This window comes from Lepisma saccharinum, chromosome 1 (assembly GCF_977018435.1).
Source record: "Lepisma saccharinum chromosome 1, izLepSacc3.1, whole genome shotgun sequence".
Lineage (NCBI taxonomy): Eukaryota > Metazoa > Arthropoda > Insecta > Zygentoma > Lepismatidae > Lepisma > Lepisma saccharinum.
This window is the reverse complement of record NC_139229.1, coordinates 127,608,848-127,632,839: the sequence shown is the minus strand read 5'-3', so window position 1 is coordinate 127,632,839 and position 23,992 is coordinate 127,608,848. Positions and strand designations below refer to the sequence as shown.

The window sequence follows — 23,992 nt, the reverse complement described above, 5'->3', positions numbered from 1 at the left end:
AGTTTTAGATGCTTTCAGCTCTTAGTTTTTGAATTATTGACTTTCAAAAAACAAAAAATTACAAAATTTTACATTTTGAAATCTTTATAAACAGCTGTAGATCAAAAACTATTTGACGTAGAGAGCTCAAATTAATGTCAGTCTCTTCTGCTTTTAAAGAGCTTTAATTTGAAATGCAAGGTGAACGTGCTATTTGAATTTTGTAATTTTTCAAAAACTCTACAAACTTTTTTTGAAAATCTCAAAAACACTATTATTAATTTTCTTGAAAAAAATATTGTTTTTGAAGACATCAATTCACTGCAAAATTTCATAATGTGATGGCAAGGGGTTCCTATGGAAATTATTTTTTTTGTATTTGTCACCTGAGGGTACGTTAGAAAGTCTGCCAAAGGTTTCTGAAAACAAATCTCTGGTTTATGCTCGATATACGGCAGAATCAAGGTTTCAGGTATATGCATGTTACCACTGGGACTATTTTTCCCCCATGAAGAGAAGCAGGACGATATGGAGGTAGGCCTCCATACATTCATAATATCTGCCATTGAGGAGATATGATCAGTGCCATGCTTTGGCTGCCTTAAACCTGCCCGGTTTTAATCAAGTACCCATTTATTAGCTGTTTTTTATGCAGGAATATAGTTCGAAAAGAATTCCCACCTGATACTAACCACCCTGTGAATCGAACCAAGTCTCCTGCAAAGCAGACAGACACATGGGCACATGTGCATATAATATACTATAAGTTTAATAATATAAATAAAATATGCAAAAAATTGTCTGTAGAAAAATCTCGGTAAATGCTTATGAAACTTTTATTAAATACAGAAATATGAATGTAGTGTATATTAGTTATTAATTTTTTATCTCTGAATAATTACTTTTCAGTCCAACTCCTGTGATATGGATAAACATGTTCTATCTACTTCTATCTACCATGTAACCATAACCGTAGGTTCCCTTGAAACTCTCTCTTAACTAAATCTAACTGTGTGTATGTGGTCATCAGACTTACAAAATTAACCAGCTAATACTATGAAATTGCCAAACCACTGTTAATACTCAAAGGTTTTCTTACATTATGATTCTGTTCAAGTGCACATAAATATCCTTACTCCTCATAAGTAACAAAGTACACCTGTCTTTCACTTTTTTTTTTTTAAAGCAGGCAACTTTTTCTCAAAAACCACCAGCACAATAAACTTCTATTGTGGCAATTAACATTGCTGAACCCATGGACACCAAATCTTTAATATAATGTGGATGCAATAAGAGGTCTGGTTTCATCTGAAATGAAATTCATTGTTATAAATACTCCAAAAGACAACACAGTAGTGCACAACATCTTTAACATTATGTGAATCGTATCCAATAAAAGCTAAACAGCAGTTTGATTATGTAAATTTTTACAACGTACCTACAAATATCAGGTTATTTAACAGGGGACATGGATGATCAGGATTTGAATTTGATTCTTGCATTATGTTCCGAACATACCACAACCACAAATCAACCAACTTCTGGTTCTGTATCAGTTTTCATTACCAAGATATTTGTTTATGCTATGCCCGTTGCACTTTACATTGGTGTTGACTTTTGAGGGCCCACATACTGCATTCCCCCCTTATAAAAAAAAAGTTGGGGAAACTAACTCAAACTGAAGAGCCTCCCCGATGGTGCAGTGGTAGCGTTGTCGCCTTGTAATCAAGGGGTCCCGGGTTCGATACCCGGTGGAGGCTCATAGTGGTTCGGATCCCACTTTAAACTGTAGGTCCAGTCCCGATTAGCCTTACTGTGCACAAAGTGGACTTAAAACACCAACTCATTCATAACTCAAACTGAATTAGCCTTCACAGTAGACCATTGGCACACACAAGATTATGAAAAGATGATGCGAGTATTGCCTGATCTTAAAAATCAGAGTGATGGCAAAATCATTTATATTACCCTGTTGTTTATTGATATTTTGGTAAATATCAAGTGTGAAATGTCTGTTGGATATTACACCTTGGCATGTTCAATTTATTCTTTGTAGTACACATGATTCTTCTCATATTCAACGTGGATAATAATTTAAATTCTCTTCATTACAGATGTCTATAATTTAATTCAGTTACCAATTAGTGATTTAGTTTATCTAAAGTCGTTTTCACGTTCAGAAGACACAACGGCGCTTATGGAGAAACCACACAGTGTTGCCAATACAGCGTTAGCTCATGTTGCCGGGAAATGATGAGCTTCCTTCACAATGAAGGTGTTACATATTTTGTATATATAATGATAACTATATGTAATTATTAATATTAATATTATACTGTGAACGTTACAGTTCACAAGTAAGGGAATCTGGCATATGGGTTAGATTGAAGTTGCAATCCAAAGAAACAAATGAGTTATGGCCCACTTGAACTGATAAGACATCAATGACTCAAGCAAGGTATCTATCTAACACGTGTTGGAAAGCTTTTCAATGGCTAATATGCTGTCTATAAATTTATGTGTATGTTGGAAACTGAAAGGTGATCTTCATTTCAGTATTAATGTCGACAGTAATGTAAACAAAAACAACGTGTATTTGCGACAGCACTAATGTTGCTCACAACAGCAGCATTGGAAATAATTGTCAATTATTAAATTTAAGTAATTTCAATTCTATTATAACAAACTGCATGAAGTTAATATTTTTACTGAATGGAAATAAAATAGCAACTCGAAAACTTGGTGGTGATTAGCCGGAATGCTGTGGTGAGCCAGCTCAAGATGGCCAGACGTCTCCTTACTTCGCACGCGGTTCGGGTTAAAAAGAAACTACAAATGCATGGAAGTAATATTTCTGGGAACCTTTGAGTGGTTATAAAAAATAATTTCATTATTTTCTCCAGAACTTTGTTGCTGGAAGTTTTTACTTGGAATTACAGAACAAAAAATGGCCAGCGACGACATTTTCTACTGCACGAATATAAAAAATTTCCACATACTTTATTTGAATATTTTTAATGCGAATATGAGTTAAAGTATTGATAAATTCTGAGTACCACCACCACCTATGACAATTAAAAAACAGTGTCAATTTTTTGGCATGTTTCAACGTTAGGAATGAAAACAATGTAAAAATTTTGTTTTACAGAAAATTTGCATTTTTAATTTATGTAAAAATATGTAAGCAAGTCACCAGTTTTTTGTGTTCACCATTGTATTCTCTACAAAATTTCCTGCAAAACTGCAGGTATCGATTTTACGTAAGCTAAATTTGTAAATCGAGAAATTTCACAACAGCGTGCTCGTATTTTCCCATAAGAAAAGCATTGTCCATAAGACCCCATTGTGTCTTCTGAACGTGAAAACGACTCTAGCAATGGCTATCCAATGCATCATGGTTTGAGAAATGTATATGCCCATTACATGCATTTATTGTCCCATGTTCATCAGATGGCAACTGTTTGATACAGTGGAAATGGATGATATTGAGCGAACAACTTCCCCTGCAATTCATTGCAAGAAATCGCCATATTTCGGGCAAAGAGATCAGATCCTGCATTGAAAACATGCCAGGTAAGCACTGTGTGTGTGTGATTTTGCTGAAGTGATTCAAGGTGTGATCACATGACAAACCTGTACCTATAAAATGTCGCAAATTTTCTCGCTATAAGGTTTCTCATATGCTTTCCTTAACACATGCGAATCTGTTTGCCCAATTTCATGCAGTCAATTTCTTCCCAAACTGCACAGCATGATGTCAAGCTGAATATCATCCATTGCACCAGAGGTGTTATTTGTGCATAATTGTACATCTATTTGAAGGATCCATGGGAAAGTGGGAGGAAGATCAATTTTCTGTTTTCCTTAGAAAAAATGAGTTTTCTGTTTGCAAACCTCCTTTTCACTGTGTATGTGGTATTTTCAAATTTCTATAAAACCTTGCCTGATCTGTCCCCCGGCACCAAGAATAGCTATCGGAAAAGATCACATTGGAAAGTGCATTCAGGTACATTACCTCAAAAATGATGGAAAATAAATTTACTCCCAACCCCCTCCCCCACGTTTCCCCCATTCACTTGAAATGTGAACAGCAGCATATGCCTGATGACTTGACATTCTAGTGGATGTTTGGAAATTTGTCTTAGTGATGTAGATACAATAATCAGTGGCAGGCCTGTACTTCTCTGCCATGAACTTCCTATCCTTGACAACTGTTGTCTCAGAGTTATGTGAAAATGAGAGTAATCACATGTGAAACTATTTTATTGCTGCAAATCTATTTACCTACACTGTATCTATTTACCATGTTTTCAAAGCAAGTAGCATTTGAAATCATTAAACATTTTTGCCACCCCACCAACACAATAAAAGTGCTGAAACGTTGCTTGTTCAGGAAGAAATTATCACATTATGCAACTAACTATATGTTGCATACATGGAGATAAACATTGGTGTTGAAGTAAAAGTTTGTGGTCTGAATTTCTGGTAGGAGAAATGAGTTCGATTGGTGCACGTAGATAGGAACTGTACCAATCCAGGAACCACATAGCACCTGTGGTAAAGTAAAGTATTTCCTGTTGTAGTGAAGGTTATGGACGATTCATAATTGTTAAGAGGGAGGAGTTACTTAACAAACACTATCATATCACTCGGGCAGTTAAAATGGAAAATATTGTGTAGAACCACTAAATTTAGTGTCTTGGTTATCTAGTAAATATTAGGGATGAGACAGATTAATTGGTACTGTACTATATAGGCATATCAGTGTTTCACTGTATCAGTAAAATTACCAATCTGATATACTGTATGTATAAATATCTTATAATTTAGTGCAAAATTCTGCCATTTTGTTGTAATTTTTATGGATAATATCCATGCCCTACTTTTTAAAAAAGTAAATTTCTAAATATGCAGCTTCTTTTGCACTGTAGTCACCTTGTAACACATTTATTAATTAGGTCAACGAACCATTCTGGATCTTTAAGTACCATATGGAATTCTATATCAGATCTGTAGATTATTGGTATCGATAAATTTTATATTGGTACTTTATCGATATCGGTCCATCCCTAGTAAATATCATTGTAGTATAGACTACGTTTTAGCTAGGAATTTTGATGGTGTTTTGCATAACAGTTTAGTTGTAAAATATATACAAGTTTTATACTTAATGCTGAAATTTATTTGTATGATGAAACTTACCTCATACACACTACAAATAGCATTGTTCATATATTCATGCATTGGTATCCACATGTACTGAATTGCTAGGTTGAGCATTGCTCCTGATACATAGAACTGAAATATTATAAAGCAGATTAAAAATATAATTAACAGTTGTTCAAAGAACAGCCCACAACACAATTAACTTCATTTTATGATGCAGCAGCCCAAAGTGTTCTACAGTGCATCAAATTCCTTTTCTGATTTTGTAAATTGGAGTGTCCATATTAGAGTGCTGCAGGAAGAACATTTCACTGGATTTGTCTGTGGTAGTGTCAAATATGGATTGTGATGTGAAAAAGAGTGAAATTGAAACTTTAAGTAAAAATAGTCATTATCTCCATGTTAAAATGTAGATTAGTCTCACTTGCCAATACAGTGATGTATGAAAATGAAACAGGATTGTGGGCTGAAACTGCCAAGATGGATATTTTACATGTGTGTATGATTATTGTCACATTAAACGCTTGCGTTCGATACCCGGTGGAGGCACAAGTGGTTCGGATCCCACTTTAAACTGTAGGTCCAGTCCCGATTAGCCTTACTGTGCATAAAGTGTACTTAAAACAGCAAACCAAACCAAACATTAAACGCTTGAGCATGGGAGATGAGTGAGCGAAATTGGTTCTATGTAGTACTCTAGTCCGTATTGTGACCTTTTAGTAGCTTCCCAACACACACTGTCAATCAAGTGAGGCGAGTTTCATATGTAAATAAAATGTATTAAACCAGTAAACTTCAGATGAAAAAATATATATTTCAAGATTATCAAATTTTTCTTACCGGTTTGGCAGCTTGCAACATGGAATGGGAGAGGATTCTTGTTGGGAAACATGGTAAGAGACCTCTAGGAAGGTCAAGACGAAGATGGAGGGATGACGTTGAGATGGACCTCAAGGAAATCGGTAAGGATGGAATTGATATTGCCCAGGACAGGAATTGCATTGCTGAAGTATCAAATTCCGACTTTAAGAAGGCCTGAGAGTTGTTTAATTAATTAGCATATGCAGCAGTCTGCTCAAAATGTTGTGGAAGGAGAGATGATCTATATATGATAAAAGGCTTTTTTTTAAGTAGCATAATATTTCACCATCTACGTCTAATATTCTATTGTTAGGAAATCTGGCCATTGGAAGAGGATACATTTCCAACCCTACTAGGTACACTTCTTAATTTACATGAAGCCTACATTTTGGCCAATACCTGAAAGTGACAACAAAGAAAAAAATAAAGGAGTGAGAAGCAGAGAGGATGGGTATCTTCTGAGGCCAGCCACAAGTAATATATATCCTTAAATACCATGCACGAAATGTGCATTGGAACAAAAAGAGCATTTTTTTTTGTTTGTTGCTTGTGGATCTGTTGAAGGAGAGAGAGAGTATGCTTTGCTGCTTGTACTGTATCTGGCATCACTGATACGTGGTCACTTCCTAAAAGTTTTCCAGCATCCCTATTACTGTCACAATGAAAACAGAGAGGTAGGAAATCAATATATTTCCTAATATACAGTAATGGTTCAAATATGATTTAGGTATAAAATATTAGAAAATGTTGCTATGCCCATCTATCGTATGCAGTAACACAAGGCTTATTCAATATATAACTCGAAATATGTTGGAACAAGTATTTATTACAAGCACCAAAAGAACTACAGTACTATGTTTCAACATTGTGCCCCCCCCCCCCCCTAGTTCAATGCACCTATGCCAGTGCTTGATAAGACCACCAATTCCACAGGAAAAAAAACCTCTTGGATGTGTGCGTAACCACTTGTGCACCGCTGACTGGACTCATCGTCATTCTGGAACCACTTCCTGCATCTTTCAGTGGGCCAAAGGTGTGGAAATCACAAGGTGCGAGATCAGGTGAATATTGATGGATGTCGCCATTCCATTGTTGTCCTGTTACGTTCTGGTTCATAGAAATAAACACAACTCTCATCTCCAGTGACAATGCGATGAAGAAATGCCCCACAGTCAGCTTCATAAAAGTTCAAAAGCTCCCTGCACACATGAACACGTCTCTCCTTCATTTCTGGTGTCAAACGTTTCAGAACCCACCCCACAGACACTTTCCTGAACCTCAGTATGTCATGACTGATATGGTAGGCTGATCCTACACTTATTTCCATCTGGGAAGGAATTTCACTGACAGTACTCAGTCAATGAAGGACAAAAAAGGCCAATATTGGGAAGAATTCCGTAAAAGCTGAATTTGGGTCAGTTGTGCAAAATCCCAGAAGTCCCTGCCCCTCCTCACGGTGCTTCCCCCCTGGCACCCCCCCCAAACATCAATTTCACACACACTCAGTTATTGACCTATATCTCTGTAACCAATGGTCATAGGCAGGAAATCTTTTTTTTTTTAGTCTTAATCCCCATTAGATGGGCTACAAAAAATATTGTTTACTTTTTCGATAATGTTGGTGGTTTTGCCATAATTTAAAAAATTATCTTCAAAAATGGATTTTTTTAGTACTTTCTGAAGTTTTTGCCTTGTAACTTTTGAACAAATGACAAAAAATTGTTTTGAATAAAAGTTGTAGCCTAATTTATAAGTTATAATATATTTTAATGAAGAAATGGAAGATAATAAGATAAGCTTTTTGGAGCTTTGGATTTATAAAAAAGAAAAGGGCATAATGACTGGAATTTTCCACAAAGCCTTATCCGGGGAGCTGTACATTAATAATGAATCTGCCCATGCAAGGAGAACAAAAAGTAATGTTTTCTAAACTTCTTTGTAAGGGCAATAAGGTTATGTAACCATAAGGATGAAATGAAAAAAAGAGGAAAATTGGATCATGAGGGTTGGTAAAAAGAATAGATATAAAGAGGCTGATTTGAGAAGGAACTTAAATCGGAATATGGAATCAAGTGTGGGATGAAGGCTCTGAGAACTAAAGAAAAACATTTCACCGAGTACAAGAAAGATGGAAAAGATAGAGAAAAAGAGGGGGGAAAGAAAGTGATATACAGTATTAAATGTGAGTGCAGTAAGGAATATATCGGACAAACGGGTAGGAGTATGGATATAAGATGGAGATAGCATGACAAGGATATAAGGAAGGGAATCCCTAGAACAGGGCTGTCAGAGCATATTATTGAAGAGGGACATGAAATTAAGAACCGGGAGGTTGTTCGGAAAGAAAATAAACAAAATTAGTAGGAATGTATATGAGGCTTCCTACATTTGCAAGGATAGGGATAATAAATTGAACAGGGAGGATGGAAATGTGGACGAGATTTGGATTGCAATGTTTAAAAGATGGGAAAAGCGAGAGTACAAAAAGATAGGTTTTCATGTTACCCCGGACGTAATTCGCAAGGCTCAGGAAAAATTCGAATTTGAATACGATGTGGCGTAAGCGGGAAGGGGAAATGTATTGAAGTATGTAAGAGGGGAGCAGAAAGCGGACAACTTCCTGCATTCGGCGAGAAGGCATTCTGAAGTAGCTTCGATTTTAACTTTTTAAGTTGAAATGCTTCTTTTAGATTGATATTTTTTTAACGTTTGTGGTTTTAAATAGTAGCGTCGGAATGGCAGTTTTCTAAGTCACTCCTTTACCAGATTCATACCTATATCCTTTTTCCTGGCTTTTGAATCGACTTGACATGGCTATGGAGTGTTTTCAATAGTCAAAATAGAACCTGATGAAGGGAACAGTGGTTTCCCCGAAATGTTGTTCGGAAGTAATATATACTCGCCAATCGTAAGTACAATAAGATTTATTATTTTTGTATCAGTGTCGAAATCTTACACCCTCGATTTCGCAGGTGATTTTTTTTTTTTATGAAGATTATGTGCTGCTAATTGTGAATAATAAAATTCTGGAGTACGGAAATAAGTATTTACGACTGTACAGCCGTTTGAATTTGAGATGTAGCCATTTCAAGTTGCGAGGTGGTTGCTGTGTTCAAATTTCCCACCGATTCCGGGCTCCGCCCCTGGGGTAATTAACCTACCGCTACCCCGCCTCCGCTCTACTATGCTCTGGCTACCCACCTTTCTATATAGAGTCCCTTCTGAAGGTATGTTAGAAACTGGCCAGAGCCACCTGCCCCCAATACTATTTATCGCACAAACATTTAGGTACTAAAGAAATAAGGCTGAAATTAAACCTCAAAAGGTAACTTACCTCTATATACCTAGTGCAGGCTGAATTGCAGGTCGAAGTTAATTTGAAAGTCCAAAAGGGAAGTAAGTCGTATGTGAAAAGTCTTGGTTGTCCTTTTCCACAGAATACTACCCTCCCCTTTCCGTACCATCATACAAATAAGAAGTTGCAAATTATCCCATCCCACAAGTCATTCAGAAAATACAACCCTCCCCTTTTCTGGCCCGCACTTCTGAAGAGAAATGTGCACGATATTCCACAAGGTAACGTATTTACATATGCTGAGGATACTGTTCAACAATATGTAGAATGATTGTCTGAAATCTCCAACCTGCCAATGTGTCATACAAATAACATATCACAAATTATCGCATTGCACAAATCAATCATAACAAGAAAAAGAAAATGTGTAGACATGAGCCTGTGACATGAATAAATTATTGATTGATTTGTTGTTTTAAGTCCACTTTATGCACAGTAAGGCTAATCGGGACTGGACCTACAGTTTAAAGTGGGATCTGAATCACTTGTGCCTCCACCAGGTATCGAACCCGGGACCCCTTGATTAAAAGGTGACGACGCTACCATGAATCCATTATGGAAGCCCTGAAAAGCCGTATAGACGCTACGTACGTAAGGAGCTTCAATATAAAAAAAAAAACGTAAGTTTCATAGCCGTAGATGTAAAAAAAATACCTTCCATGCTATTTAGAAACACCCTTTGTTACAAGAAACTTATTTATTTCACGAAAATATTTGAAATGTTTGCAAAATGGAGGGTGTATTTTTAAATATTATTTAAGAATACGTGTTATTCCTAAGAGGGTATTGAGATTTCCTTTGCACTTACCTGGTATAAACCTGCAAGGCAGTTGTTTTGTGTAATACATGGATGTTGTGGCCACAAAACACAGTAAACAAATCGATGCAGTAAGCTGAATGTAAAAAGCAGCGTAGAAAATGTAGTCCAAATATCGAGATAATGTTCTGGTGCTGGAACGCAGTGAATTGACAAACAACACTCATGCCATCTAGAGATCCTTTGGATGACCCACAACAGCACTGTCCAAAACATTACCGTAAAAATACGAAAATAGTTTGGTGCCACAAAAGTTTGATGCCACAAAAAAATTGCATTCATTTCATTATCTACCATGCTTTTTCTTGTATACCATTCCTGTAGCCTATTCAGATTCTTGACTAACATTACAAGGTGGATAGTTGGATACACAGGTGAAGCAATGAGCTATAACAAATCGCCATTGGTTAATGAGAAATGATGCCAAGTTTAGGCATGGTTATCACCATAAACTTTTGTAGATGGAGTCAGCTGTTTACATAAAATTGAATAGCAAAAATAACAACAAAATAAGCAAATGATATGTTGTTATAAACTTATAATACTATCATTTTATTATCAATTATTATTATTGGTTATATCCATAGGTAACTCTTCTACGTGATTCACCAGATAAGTGAACATCTGGTACTGTTTTTCTTTATTTTTCACAATTCATATCTTAAAATATACTAAAATGCATGGTTATTCTATTTTGTTATAAACTTTTATTAAAACATCTTTGAGGGGAATTTAGTCATGAAGCTTATATATTGCGTGATCTCTCACATAAAATTCTCCTTTTTGGAAGGTTCAAAATTCATGGAATCATTTATTCTTTCGATTAAGTGGTAGAATATTAAAATATGAAGTTTCTGATTGGGTTCCTGCATTTTACAATCAATTTTTTGATTCTTTGATCACTTGAAATTTATATCTGTTACTGACAATTAAAATAATAAGTTTCCCACTTTTTTCTAATTTGAAATTCACTGTTTTCTGACCACTCTCTCTACACATTCCACCAGACTATAAGAGTTAAAAGCAACAACACTTACGATTAATCTTTGCAATGTGGTTGTATTGTTTGTTCATGTAGATCAACCACCCTCCCCTTGTCAACATTTGTTGTTTCCACCAAATCCACTTTTCTTGACCGAAATTCAGCCAATCAGTGCAAGCAAAATGGCCATATCTTTGGAGCCACAAACTGATCTCACCCCAAAGACACCTTATGATTTTGCTCTACATGATTTTGTATTTTTGAGGGGAGAGGAAGGGGTGAGGAGCAACTGATTTTAGAACAGGCAAATCTTCTCAATTAATTTGTTTCATGGTATTTGATACTCTTATCTAATGATAACACCATTAAGCCTAGTTTCCATGATAGCACCTGGAGGTGAATGATTTTTGTGTATATATATATCTCCCTGTTTTGTACCTTATTTCTTTTATATTTGGTAGAGAGTCTGAAGAAGACCTTGCTAGATGGTTGAAACATAACGTTTAGTTTATGTTTTAAAATAAAATAAATTCTGCCTTTGTCGGCATATTGAGTATTTGGCTCGTCTAAAAATTGAAATGACAATATAAGCTTTACACACCCATTTATATGTCTAAATGCCAACAGGAAATTTAAGCAAATATTATGTTTATTAATGTTCTGTACGAAATTTTATTTGGAGAATATGCACAAATGGCCCTTGTTTTGTTTGTAATATTTTCATATTTTTTCCTGTGCATTAAATATATATTGATGTGATCCAATAGTTAGTAGTACATGAAGTACTCAAAATGTAAAATCCAGGTTGCCACTAGAAGACCTCAACATTAGTTACTTACTCTATTGCTAATTTGTTGTACTTTAAGATTTCTGGATCAATACATAAGCTTTTAAAATATACTACCTTTAAACTTATTGAAAAGAGAACAAAACACAAATTATCAAATTTATTTTTATTCTCAAAAACAGATAGAAATTCTCATGCAGACTTATACAGTTGTAATGCCTATTGTTTTATTTTTAACAAATGTCATCATTCCTCTCTCGCACACATACACTTATGAAACACTGAAACAAATCTATAAAATTGAATATGTTGTTCAGTCTATCTTCATGTTTTCAATCTCTCTCATTTTTACTTAATGTTTTTTTTTTATTTTAATGATCAGTCTTACACTATTTTTCAACCTCAGTAGATAAAACTTTCTTCCTGCACACACACACACACACACACTACTTAGAAAAATGTACACAAAGTAAGACTTCAATAAAACCACTTAAATGTATGTCTTTTTCTCTTAAAAACAACAACACAGTATTCACTACAGTAACCCATTACATTTAAAATTAGTTTATCTTTGCATCCATTCAGATATAATAACTGGACAAGGTCAACAAATATTGCACCTTTTATGTTTTCTGTATTTAAACAAACTTACTTCACTTGCATTTCACTAATAAAAACATTTTATGCATACATTATTTCACTGTTTCTTGTTTCAGGTGATGTTTGGCAAGACAAATAAAAGTATATAATTTTTTCACTGGTAATAAAATTTGCTACAAACTATTAATTTCCTTAATTATTTGAGAAGACAATAACTTCAACTGGGAAATGATATTATCAACATTTTAAAATATATAATTAAAAATGTCAAAGATCTTGTAACCAACATAATCAGAAAACAACTATGGTCAAAAATTATTAATTTTAAAATAAGTTATTGTAAAACTCATACATTAAGTGTTTAATCTAGTGAATTAAGCAGAATAATGTGAAACACTTGACAAAAATACAAATTAAAATGCAGGGCAGAAAAACATGCACATGAAGATGAGATTATGTCCATACTTTATAACAGAGTATTTTTAAAATGATCTTACACATAAACCTGTCTTGTGCACACTGCACATGCCAATTTAGAAACAGCAGAGATGAGGGGCGGACCCAATAAGTAGATAAGCCTGTAATCCTCTGCATTAGTGGTGTTGTCTTTACAAAGGGTGTTCTCTGAAAGACCATACCACGAACTGGGTAAGTAAAACACAGAATAATAAGAATCTGATATGAATGTATGACAAGAAAACAAATTATGAAAACACTTGGTGCAAGCAAAACATTTCTTTCTTTGTTTCAGAATAGTTCTTCATATCTACTTACTGGTATGCAAACAAGAATGTGTGGTTTCCTTAAGGTCAAGTTTTGATGAAAAGTTTTTTTTTAAAAAAAGTATGACTAAAATACTACAATATTTGTGTTTGTTTATGTTCCATTTTGAAATGCTGGTCAACAAAAAAACAACTTTTACGCGCACACAGACACACACACACACACACACACACAAAGAAAATAATATAGTCAGGCAAATGTCTTTAAGAAGACAAATTAAAAAGTGTCTAACACACACACATTACACTTCTACTTCCACCTTCACTGTACATCTCTGATTATCCTTTTCACTTACGCACTTTCTAATTTCATATCCAATGGCAGCTCCCATTGGAGGTGGCACAGCATTGCCCACCTGAAAAATAATTCAATAACAATGTCAATTAGGAACAGACCCATCAAATATTTGCATTACATGTTTTGTGCAGATCTTGAATGATTTTTTCTGATCACTGCTATGACCAATCAGCATTGGGCATACATGCCCACACACAAATAACCACAGGCCAACCTAAGTACAAGGGCCATTAGGTTGGCATCAGGGAAAGCTTGTGAGAGCTATTTTCCCAGAAACTTATACCCCCCACCCCCAATTAGAATCATGGGTCATATTTACCAACCAGTTGTCACTCATGGGAGGGGTAGAAATGCTTTATTTATAAAGAACCAACCATTGTTAGGCTAACAGTAGCCATTTTGGAGAACAAAAACCATGTGCTCCAAATCACATGTTTACTAAATCTTTTATTCTTTACTGAAAATCAGAGATAACACTCACCCATAGGTAAAATAATGCCTAATTTATTAAAAGTAAACTCATTTGCAATTATCTGGCATAATTAAGCCAGAAAAGCTGAAAAAACACTTTTGTTTATACTTTTTAAGCAATTGATAACTCTGCCATTTGGTGGGAGAAAGTGGCACTTCTCCCAAAGACAAGGAAAGATCTCAAAGGACTCCAGCCGGCCAATGAGAAGCCATCAAGGCTGTGGCGTCACAGAGGAGACTTTCAGATGGCCTATTGTGTTCTGAGCTTGCTAGTCAAGCTCACTTGTATTACAGACCCACCTGAGAGCAGGTCAGCTTGGAAGTTGCTGGTAAAATCCAGTGTGTGAATGGCCACCTGTGCCAGCAACAAAGGATACATAAAGGGAAAAGGGATCTAAGGTCCTGTTACAGTAAACATAGGCCTAAGTGTGTGTGACCAAGTGGGATATTGTGTCCACAAGTGCATTTAAGGATCCCAGTGAAAATTCAGCAAAATAGCGAGTTTTGTGTCCCTCATCCCATGTGGAAATCCAGACCACATGGTCGGCAGAACTGACGCCATAGAAGCATCCATAGGATATCAAAGAATATCCAAGTTGTTCTTAGCCATCCATCCAAGAAAAGCCAGGAAAACTCATTTATCACCCCCCAAAGCCTTTGTTACACCAATGAAGCACATAATATTAATTTTTTAGTGTGGTGTACCACAAATTTGTCCATGTGTCGGGATGTGGCGATAAAGAGTGAAATAGCGTGTGTAAGGCCCCAGGTATGAGTGATATAGTGTGAAAACGGCTGATATGTAAGTACAAAATCTTTTGTATATATTTTTTTGTGTCTTGTACAGTGAAGTGCTCATGTTTGGTGGCAGCTATGTCACAAGCGATGTTCTTTTCAATGAATAAATATGTCGTTTAAAGGTGTCTGACCTTCTATCATTTTAGTGAATCATAAGCCTATTAAGCCCTCCTCTAGTTACCGATTATTAAAGTTAGGCTAAAGTTCGTCTGTTGCTTAACAGATATTTCAGGGGATATCTGTTACTATACGGAACACCATACGTGGAATAGGGTCTGCGTGTGGCCGCGTAAAGCATGGTTCTCTTTTGTTTTTGCTGTTTTTGATATATTATATATTTAAAGTTAACCTTTTGTGAAAGCAACGTAATATAGACAAAGCAAAAACCCATAAAAAACCATTCCCCTTATACGAGATTATGAGACTCAGAGGTAGCAGATTCACTACAATGGATACAAGGTCAAAGTCACTAGAACGGCCAGCCGGCCATATGTCATCCCCCAGTGGTAGTGGAGACTCCCAACTAGCCTTAATTATTGCCATGCTCAAAGACCAAGGGCAAAAAATTGATAGTCAGGGGCAAAAGATTGATAGTCAGGGACAAAAACTTGACAGTCAGGGAAGGGAGATCATTCAGGCATCAGCAGAGATGCATAGGAAACTGGAGGCTGTTCGTATGGAGTTCCAGGCCAGACTGGACTCCATCCACAACGTAACGACAAAAACTTCCGAAGCATTGGTTAGGTCGGTATCATCAAATACCGACAGGATCAGTAACGTAGAAATCAGATGTAACGAGCTGGAAAAACAGGTCAATAGGGACTATGTCCAGCTATCTGAACAAGTTAGTGAATTGAGGGAAATAGTGCAAGGGGTAAATGGCATAGACAACCAGACCACCGTAGCACAACTCCTAGGCAGGTTAGATGCCCTGGAGAACACTTGCAGGGAAATTGCCCGCAGTGATAGTGCCATCGCCATAGAAGATAGAATTCTTGAGCGATTGAGGGGGGAGATGCAGAACTGTATGGTTGGAGAACCTAGTTCGCACAATAGCATCTCCGAGGGTCAGAGTGTTCCGCAGCCCACCCTTCCGCTATCAGACAATAGTGAGGAGGATCGGGCAACCGAACAGGCTAAAGATAGTGCAGCCCTCACGAAAATTTTGGCGTGCCTAGAGGGGTTGGAGAGGTACATTACTAAATCACCTGCTCCGGCAAACCCATGCACCAAGCCAAGTCCTCACCCAAGTAAAGAGTCTGCCGTCGGAGCCACCAACCACTTGCACAAGGTTCCCGAAGTCACTAGCAGAGGTCCAATGTCAGATCATAGTAGTGGGTATTCCTCCCCCCAAAGGTACCATGTTTCACATAACTTCTCGGAATCCTCATCCGGAGGTTCGGACACAGAATTCCGAAGCCAACGGAAAAGGAAAAACCGAAGAAGGGGTAAAAGTGCACCCAGGGTTAGGTTCGCAGACCTAAAACAACTGCCCACGTTTAGCGGTCAGGGAAATAATCTGGTCTCTGATTTCCTACAAGAATTTGAGAGGGATCTTGATCTTCTAGAAATAGATCTAGAAGATGCCTTAAAATAGTGTCATATAGTCTGCGGGACGAGGCACGCCAGTGGTTCGAAAGGAACGAACACAAGTTCCGATCGTATGTGAACTTTAAGAAACAGTTCCTGAAGTATTTTCAAGGTGATGGGTGGAGGGCTTCCTCATTATCAAAAGCCCTTAATGGCAAATATAACCCTAACCTACATAGATCAATGCATAAATATTTTTGGAAACAGGTGAAGATGTTTAGACTGGCCTTACCAGAAATTGCAGATCAACAGATTTTTACACATGTCATCCAACAGCTGCCACGTAGCTTAAGGGATCAGCTGGTCCTAGCCCCCTTTACCTCTTTACAGGCAGTGGCCAATTCCATACTCAGGTATGAAAGTGTACAGGCGCCACAAAACCCTGAGAGAGATAGCACAAGGCATGCACGACTTCCATATGGGAGAACCACCCCTCACGTCAACCAGACGTACGTGAGTCGTGGGAAGGATGACACAAGTGGTCCATCAGATCCCGATAAAGCATACAGTAACCAGTACAGGCGTAGGGATAAGAATAGGTTTAAGGAACCCATCAGCGGGAAAAAAGGTAAAGGACCAAGAAAGGGTATAGAACCCCAGGGTAGGAGTTCGTTAAGACCTCTCGGGTCCACAGAGCATATAGCTGAGGTGCATTCCGAAAGCCACAGTCAGGGAAACTAGATAGGCAACGTCCTGAAGTGAGTGGGGAGGGGCGATGCCGAACCTAGATTAAGCCCACCATGTTCAACACAGTGTAATCATCATCCAATCATTAAGGCCCATCAAGCCATTGGAGATTCAATGTTGTCTAGGCTAGCTCAAAACAAGTTTGGTTACCCAGTCCAAAGGGACTATGACGGTAGATACCATGTAGGGCTATGTAAGTCGGGACAATCCTCTAGCCAGCTGCTCAGTGAACTCCGTCGTACTAAACGTGTGCACGATAAAGTAGTGTTGATGATTGCAGCAAATGACATGCTCCGAGGGGAAGACAGCGACCGAGTGCTGCGGAACCTCGAGTGCATAGTAGGGGTTCTTAAGAGGAAAGGTGCCAAGAAGATAGTCATTCTGACACCTCCACCAATTCCCAGACTAGCTAAGGAAAATAGAGCTAAGTTCTGGGCAGGGTATGATTCTCTCATAGGTAAAATTACCTCACTGGAGAACAAAGGTAATATAAGAGTGCTTGATGTTTCTTCCAAGTTTACTCACCAGGGTCGAGAATTAAATATGTCTTTATTTGAGGAAACCATGGGGTATGGCAGTTACAAAAGGCCTGACCTGGTTCACCTCAGTCCCAGGGGCATGGACGTGATTCTCAAGGCGTTAGATGAGGTACGGTGGTTTACCCAGCAACAGCCAGAGACCAACAAACGTCAGTCACCTCAACAATGGGAGGATGTAGACGCCATAATGCCATACACCCCACCCACGGGAAACTAGCCAATGCTGCTCTCGTAGGGGGTGATGGTGGCGAAGGTGAAGTAAAACCCTCCAGATTAGTAAATGTATCATTCCTTAACTTAGACGACTACGAGTCTATAGAAAAGGAACTGGTAAGGGATAATTGTAACAGTGTAGTACCCATTAATAAAACAGGTGTTAGCAGATATGGTGCCCTTGTAAATGTAACCCTAGTAGACATGCCCACCAGAGCTCTTGTAGACTCGGGTGCAGAGATCTCTGTACTCCATTCCAGAATGTGGAGACAGATCAATCAAAAAGCGTCACGCCCAAGGTTAATCAAGTGTGACAACATCAAGTTGATAGACTATTCAGGGTCCAAAAAGCAGAAAATCATGGGAATCACATCCGTAGGTGTCACGATTGAAAATGTCACGCTAATGGTAGAGTTCTTAGTCGTAAATGAGCTAAGCATCGACTGCATCCTTGGTCTCGATTGGTTATATGGGGTCAACGCCCAAGTAGATTTTGCATCACACCAATTGCTATTCCAGAGTAGCTCTTGCTCCGCAGTCACCAAGTTCTTACCGGTTGACTTGGCGACGGAACCAGACGGGCCATCTCCTATCCACAAAATTGATATTTTCCCCCTGGATATATTCCAGGAGACAGATTTTGCGTCCCATGCGGATATAAGGAAAGCTGCCACCGAAGCAGCAACCCTAACAATAGAACAGCAAGAGTCATTGTTTCAAACTCTCTCCCGAAGGAGAAAAGTTTTCAGCGACCGCCCTGGCAAATGTAACATGCATGAACATAAAATAGTCCTCAACAAAACCGAATATATAGCTCGTAAGAACTATCCCATACCGATCAAGTATAAAGAAGGGGTAGCGAGGGAGATTGACCAACTCGTCAGGTGGGACATTATTGAACCCTCCAACTCTGAGTTCGTCTCCCCTGTCTTAGTGGTCCAGAAACCAAATGGGTCTCTGCGGCTTACACTAGACCAGCGCGAGATCAACAAACTGATCCTGCCGCTGAAAATGAAGCCCCTCAATATGGAGGAGATCTTCTCACAAGTATTTCTCCTCCCTGGACATATCCTCAGGATTCTGGCAAATTGGCTTAGAAGAAGGGTCCAGGAGATATACGGCGTTCGCGTTCAATGGGAAAATGTACCAGTTCAAGAGGTTGATTTTCGGACATGTCAACAGTATGCAGGTGTTCATCGAGGTAATGAACAAGCTACTAAGTGGGACAGAATCCTTTGCGTTAGCTTATGTCGATGACGTGACAATCTTTTAGGAGACTCTAGAAGAACATCTAGAGCACATTGACAGGATACTTGAGATCTTCCAAAATGCAGGCATGACCCTCAAGTTATCCACATGTTCCTTTGCTAGGGACCAAATCAGGTTCCTCGGACATAACGTCAACTCACAACACATATCCATGTGCCCCGAGTATGTAGAATCGATTGCGAACCTGCAAGCTCCAACCAACATTAAACAATTGCAAAAGGTCCTCGGTTCGTTTGGTTGGATAAGAAAGTTTATCCCGCAGTACAATACACATACTCAACCACTTTATGATCTTTTGAAGAAGGGTTCTAAATGGCAATGGGATGCGAAGGCACAACATGCTTTCGAGGGGCTGAAAGTAGCTGTCCCAACGGGACTGTAACATCTTCCACCCAGACTTCTCTCAGAAGTTCTATCTTCAAACAGATGCATCCGGATCCGGGGTAGGTGGATTCTGTTTTCAGTATTCAGATGGGGAAAAGCGACCCCTCGGATACGTCAGCCGCTCCCTCAAAAACTATGAATTAGGATACACTTCAACGGAGCTCGAGCTTCTCAGCATTGTGTGGTGCAGAGAAATTTTCCTTCCTTCTCCAAGGCCAGGTTTTTACCATATTATGCGACCACAAGAGTCTCTCATGGCTCAACTCTGCCTACACCTGGAATGTACGGCTAACCAGGTGGTTCTTGAAGCTGCAGAACTATAGCTTTCACGTAGAGTATGTGGCTGGGAGGGATAATGGCCTCCCGGACATGCTGTCACGAGCACCAGACAAACAGCAGCAGCAGGTGAAACACCTAAACTCTATACATCTGTTGCTCGTATCAGTGGGTAATCTATCCAATGACCAGCTCCAGCGGGAACAGCAGGCTGATCCAAAGAGTAAGGCCATCATTGACCATCCTTTAGTCAGATGGTCCCAGAAGTAGGAACTGGGACAATCAGTACCAGATCCAAAACAACATCTTGGTAGTCAGGGATTTCCATTTCAGGGATAATTTTAGAATTTATATCCCCCAGATATTAATACCCCAAGTTATTACCGCCTACCACAATGATGATGGGCACCCTGGTGTCGATAAGACACACAACAAGGTTTTCCGCAGCTATTTTTGGCCAGGAATGAGACGGACAATTAAAGCCTGGGTCAATGACTGTGTACAATGCCAGCAGGTCAAGCCAAATCTCCATCCTCCTCGCCAAATCCTGCAAACCCACCACATACAAAGGTTGGGGGCAACTCTCTTCTGTGACCTCGTAGGCCCGTTGCCTCCCAGCAAACGGAAAGAGAGATACATCTTAACTGTACTCGAAGGATGTTCAAGGTACATCACTGCATATCCCCTCAGGAATGCCACCACAGCGTCAATAGTAAAGAAAATAAAGGAAGTGTATTTCATGCACTTTTCACCCCCGAAAGAATAATAGTTGACAATGGTCCACAGTTCAGGGCAAAGAACTTCACCCAAGCATCTGAGAGCATGGGGACCCAGGTTCTTTTCATACCAACGTACCTTCCTTCGGCCAACCTGGTAGAGAGGACTCACCTAGAAATGGGTAAACTCCTCAAACTCATGTGTCACGAAAACCACAAGACTTGGTCTGATAAGTTGCCAGCTGTTGTCAACATTATCAATCATTCGATAAATGACACTACAGGGTATGCGCCAGCTGAACTACGGTTGCATACATCCCTGAGAAATCCGGTTATGGAACATTTCCATATACCGGTCGGAGAACAGACTGAATGGGACCAGCAACTCTTCATGGCTGTGTCCCGGACAGCTGACAAAAGGGCTAAGAATAATAAGAAGTTAAATGATCTGCAACAACACAGGAGGGAAATTCAATTGCATGACCTAGTATTCCTCAAGTCACATTTGCAGAGTAAGGCCCTAGAGGGACAAACTCAAACTCTTTCATACATTCTTTGGTCCATTTATTTGTATTAGTCAAGTAACATGTAATATTTTTAATGTTATACATTGTGTCAATGGTAGAATTATAAGTAATCAACATGTAAATAACATGAAGATATGGAGATGTAGTCCCAAAGTATACAACCTGTACATCGACAAGCTCAAACTATTACATCCCGATTTAGCATCCAAAGTGCCTCAAAAATGCTAAGCAAAGTTGTGGATGGGGTTCAGTTCTGTCTGAATACAGAACAGCAGTTGTAAATAGTATATGGGACCTATATTTCATTTTTGTGCATTTTATATACTGTCAATGTTCTAATATATCCTATATTTAGAGTATTTCACATTTATGTTGTCCTATTTGAGGGTATGGTAAGAAATATATCTGAGCTAAAAAATGCCAAAACAAAATTAGTACACATCTCCACTACCACCATGTTTGAGTAGGCCAAAGGTAAATGTCGACACAACCAAGGTACAGCCAAAGCCAAACATGGGAATTCACCACCAACACAGCCAAATTGTGTAAGTAATGGGGCAAGTGATAGTGTGCAGTGACCCATCACAAGTGTGCCACCATCCCAAAACACACAGGCTTAGGGGTGAAGAGCGATACATCGCAAGCAAGATGTTGGGAACTATCCACCATGCCCCCTGAGGCACAGGAAGCATGGGGAGTGTCCGAATAGTGGTTGTCACCCCCCAAGATTACCGAGCGGAAATTAACAACCATGAAAACCAGGACATACCCATAGGGCGTATTGTGTAAGTGCGCATAGACAAGTGCACAATATTTTTAATATGTATATTTCCAAGAGTGCATCAATGTAGATGTATATTTCAAGTATGGTAATTTTCAACATGTCTATTACAGGATTATATTAATGTCAATATGCAAGACCATTTCAAGTGTTTCTTTTAACAGCATATATGTAATTTAATTTTATATAGCCGTGAATATTTATTTTTGTGTGTGTTTGCATAATAGTGTGTAAGGTTAGTGAGGGTAAAGAAAAACGAATCGCTTCTCGAATCCTTTTTCTTTTTCCCGAGGGGCCGGGATATGTATGACCAATCAGCATTGGGCATACATGCCCACACACAAATAACCACAGGCCAACCTAAGTACAAGGGCCATTAGGTTGGCATCCGGGAAAGCTTGTGAGACTGCAACTGGCTACAAACAAATACAGTCAACTCTCGATACAATGACCTTTCACACTTCCCAGGAAAAGGGTCGTTATTGGAATTTGCACCAATTTTCAGCTTAAACTGAGTTCAAACGGACACAGATGCCTAGGAGACGGTAACACAATTTATCCTGGTAGTTATACAACCTGTTATGCACATGATGCGTGTTGTGAGAAGGAAAATAGAACATGAAAACGTTTTCACAAAAAAGGATTTAAAATAATGTTACTTTCTTTCAATTGTGCACAGTCTTTGCTCTTCCAAGAAATTCTTACAATTCTAGTTCATGAGAAACCCGTTTGCACCGAGACCTATGGAAAGGAAAACAATCTCTCGCTTATTGCAAGCGAAACTCAAAGAATCTTGACACCAGTCACACTGGTGCCAGCAAAAGTCTGGAAATAATTGGGCAGAATGAATGTTGGATTTTATATGGGTCTACTGGAGCACTGTCTGTTACAAGAATAACTGGTAAGATAAGATCTCTTGGGAGAAACAACACAACCTTTCTTGGCACCAGAAAAAAAAAAAAAGAAGGCAGGTCTGTAAATTTCGTTCTGGTTCGGCTGTGTAAAATACATTGTAAAAAAGGGTCATGTTTTCTTTGCTTCAACCAACTTCATAGTCACCCCCTCTCCCATTCAAGGGAGCAGTCCAAACTCCTTCCTCGACTTGCAATCTGTTTTCACCCAATGCATATTCTAGAACAAGTCATTAAACAGCATCGCAGTCGATAATCATTTGGGTTTGGAATTGGATTTCACTTTAAACTGTATATTTAGTACCGATTAGACCATCTTCATAAAATGAACTCAAAACAAGCTTTATGAACCCTGCGCATTTTTAGATATCAAAATGGGAGATCGTTATTTACTGTCATGTTAATCAACAATTTAATGTTGGATTTAAGAGAATTCTCGATGTCAAACATCCGCTCCTCCTTATGTTTTCCCCTTGAATAATGTTTCTTTAAATCGGTCTCAGCGTCCATTCCTACATTGAGCACTTTTTTTTCTCCCACATGAATGGTTCTGAAGAAAAGTGGCAATTATATTGTGTGCATTTCCTTCCAACACACTCCGAGTGTTGAAGTTTATTCTTGTTAGATGCAAAATAAAATTTACAGTTTTGCTTATCAGAAGGTGCAGAACATGAAGTGGTTTTAACTCTTGTTTTTCTTTATGGAGATCGAATTTCGTTATCTTCAAATCAAAACAGCTTTGCGAGATTTTTGCTTCGCGCTGGATGAGTCATTGCTGTTATCGGCAAGTAACTTTGCAGATGCTAGACAAAACACTGGCGCCAGCTGCAGCATAAAAACAAAGAGACCCTCTGGAAGTTCTAGCAACAAGTGGTCGAAGAGAAAATCCTCAGCATTTTAAGATAATGCAACTGTCGAAGACGGAACTTTTATCAGCAGTGTGAAGAAGAAAGAAATGACCCTTGCTTTACATTTCACTATCCAACAGACAATAATACGGGCAATATTTCCTATTCAGTAAATAGAATTAAAAGAAAAAATAGGACCTGAATTCTGCAATTATCACATTGCCGTGCACACCAGTGACGTAAAATGAGCTGGGAAGGGGTAGAGGGAACTTTTTTTTTTTACTTGTCTAATGTTTTTTTGTTCGTTTGCAAGAATGTATCCAGAAGTGGTTGCTCCATTTTAGACGTCAAAGGA

At 38.4% G+C, this 23,992-nt stretch overlaps 2 protein-coding genes across 2 annotated transcripts in view; both read right to left on the bottom strand.

Annotated features, from left to right (window-relative positions):
- Window positions 1–914: 914 nt before the first annotated feature.
- On the bottom strand, window positions 915–10,486 carry LOC145988401 (uncharacterized). Its single transcript, XM_083123286.1, has 3 exons — window positions 10,170–10,486; window positions 5,182–5,277; window positions 915–1,287 (listed from the first exon to the last, which is right to left on the bottom strand). The coding sequence occupies exons 1-3, from the start codon at window positions 10,473–10,475 to the stop codon at window positions 1,180–1,182; spliced, it is 510 nt and encodes a 169-aa protein (XP_082979412.1). The 5' UTR covers window positions 10,476–10,486; the 3' UTR covers window positions 915–1,179.
- A 1,630-nt stretch (window positions 10,487–12,116) lies between these two features.
- The window catches only part of LOC146000963 (DNA (cytosine-5)-methyltransferase 1.S-like), a 126,812-nt gene continuing 114,936 nt past the window's right edge, over window positions 12,117–23,992 (bottom strand). The window contains exon 26 of the mRNA XM_083138410.1: window positions 12,117–13,685. Within this exon, the coding sequence (XP_082994536.1) occupies window positions 13,572–13,685 (114 nt within the window). The 3' untranslated portion in view covers window positions 12,117–13,571. The remainder of the gene's footprint in view (window positions 13,686–23,992) is intronic.

Bases quoted from the DNA above. Each gene is read 5' to 3' on its own strand.
- LOC145988401 (XM_083123286.1), bottom strand. From the start codon at position 10,475: ATGGTAGATAATGAAATGAATGCAATTTTTTTGTGGCATCAAACTTTT. The intron at 5,278-10,169 runs GTAAGTGCAAAG...ATAATATTTCAG, and splicing joins GCCTTGCAGGTTTATACCAG to TTCTATGTATCAGGAGCAAT. The intron at 1,288-5,181 runs GTAAGTTTCATC...ATTTCATTTCAG, and splicing joins CTATTTGTAGTGTGTATGAG to ATGAAACCAGACCTCTTATT.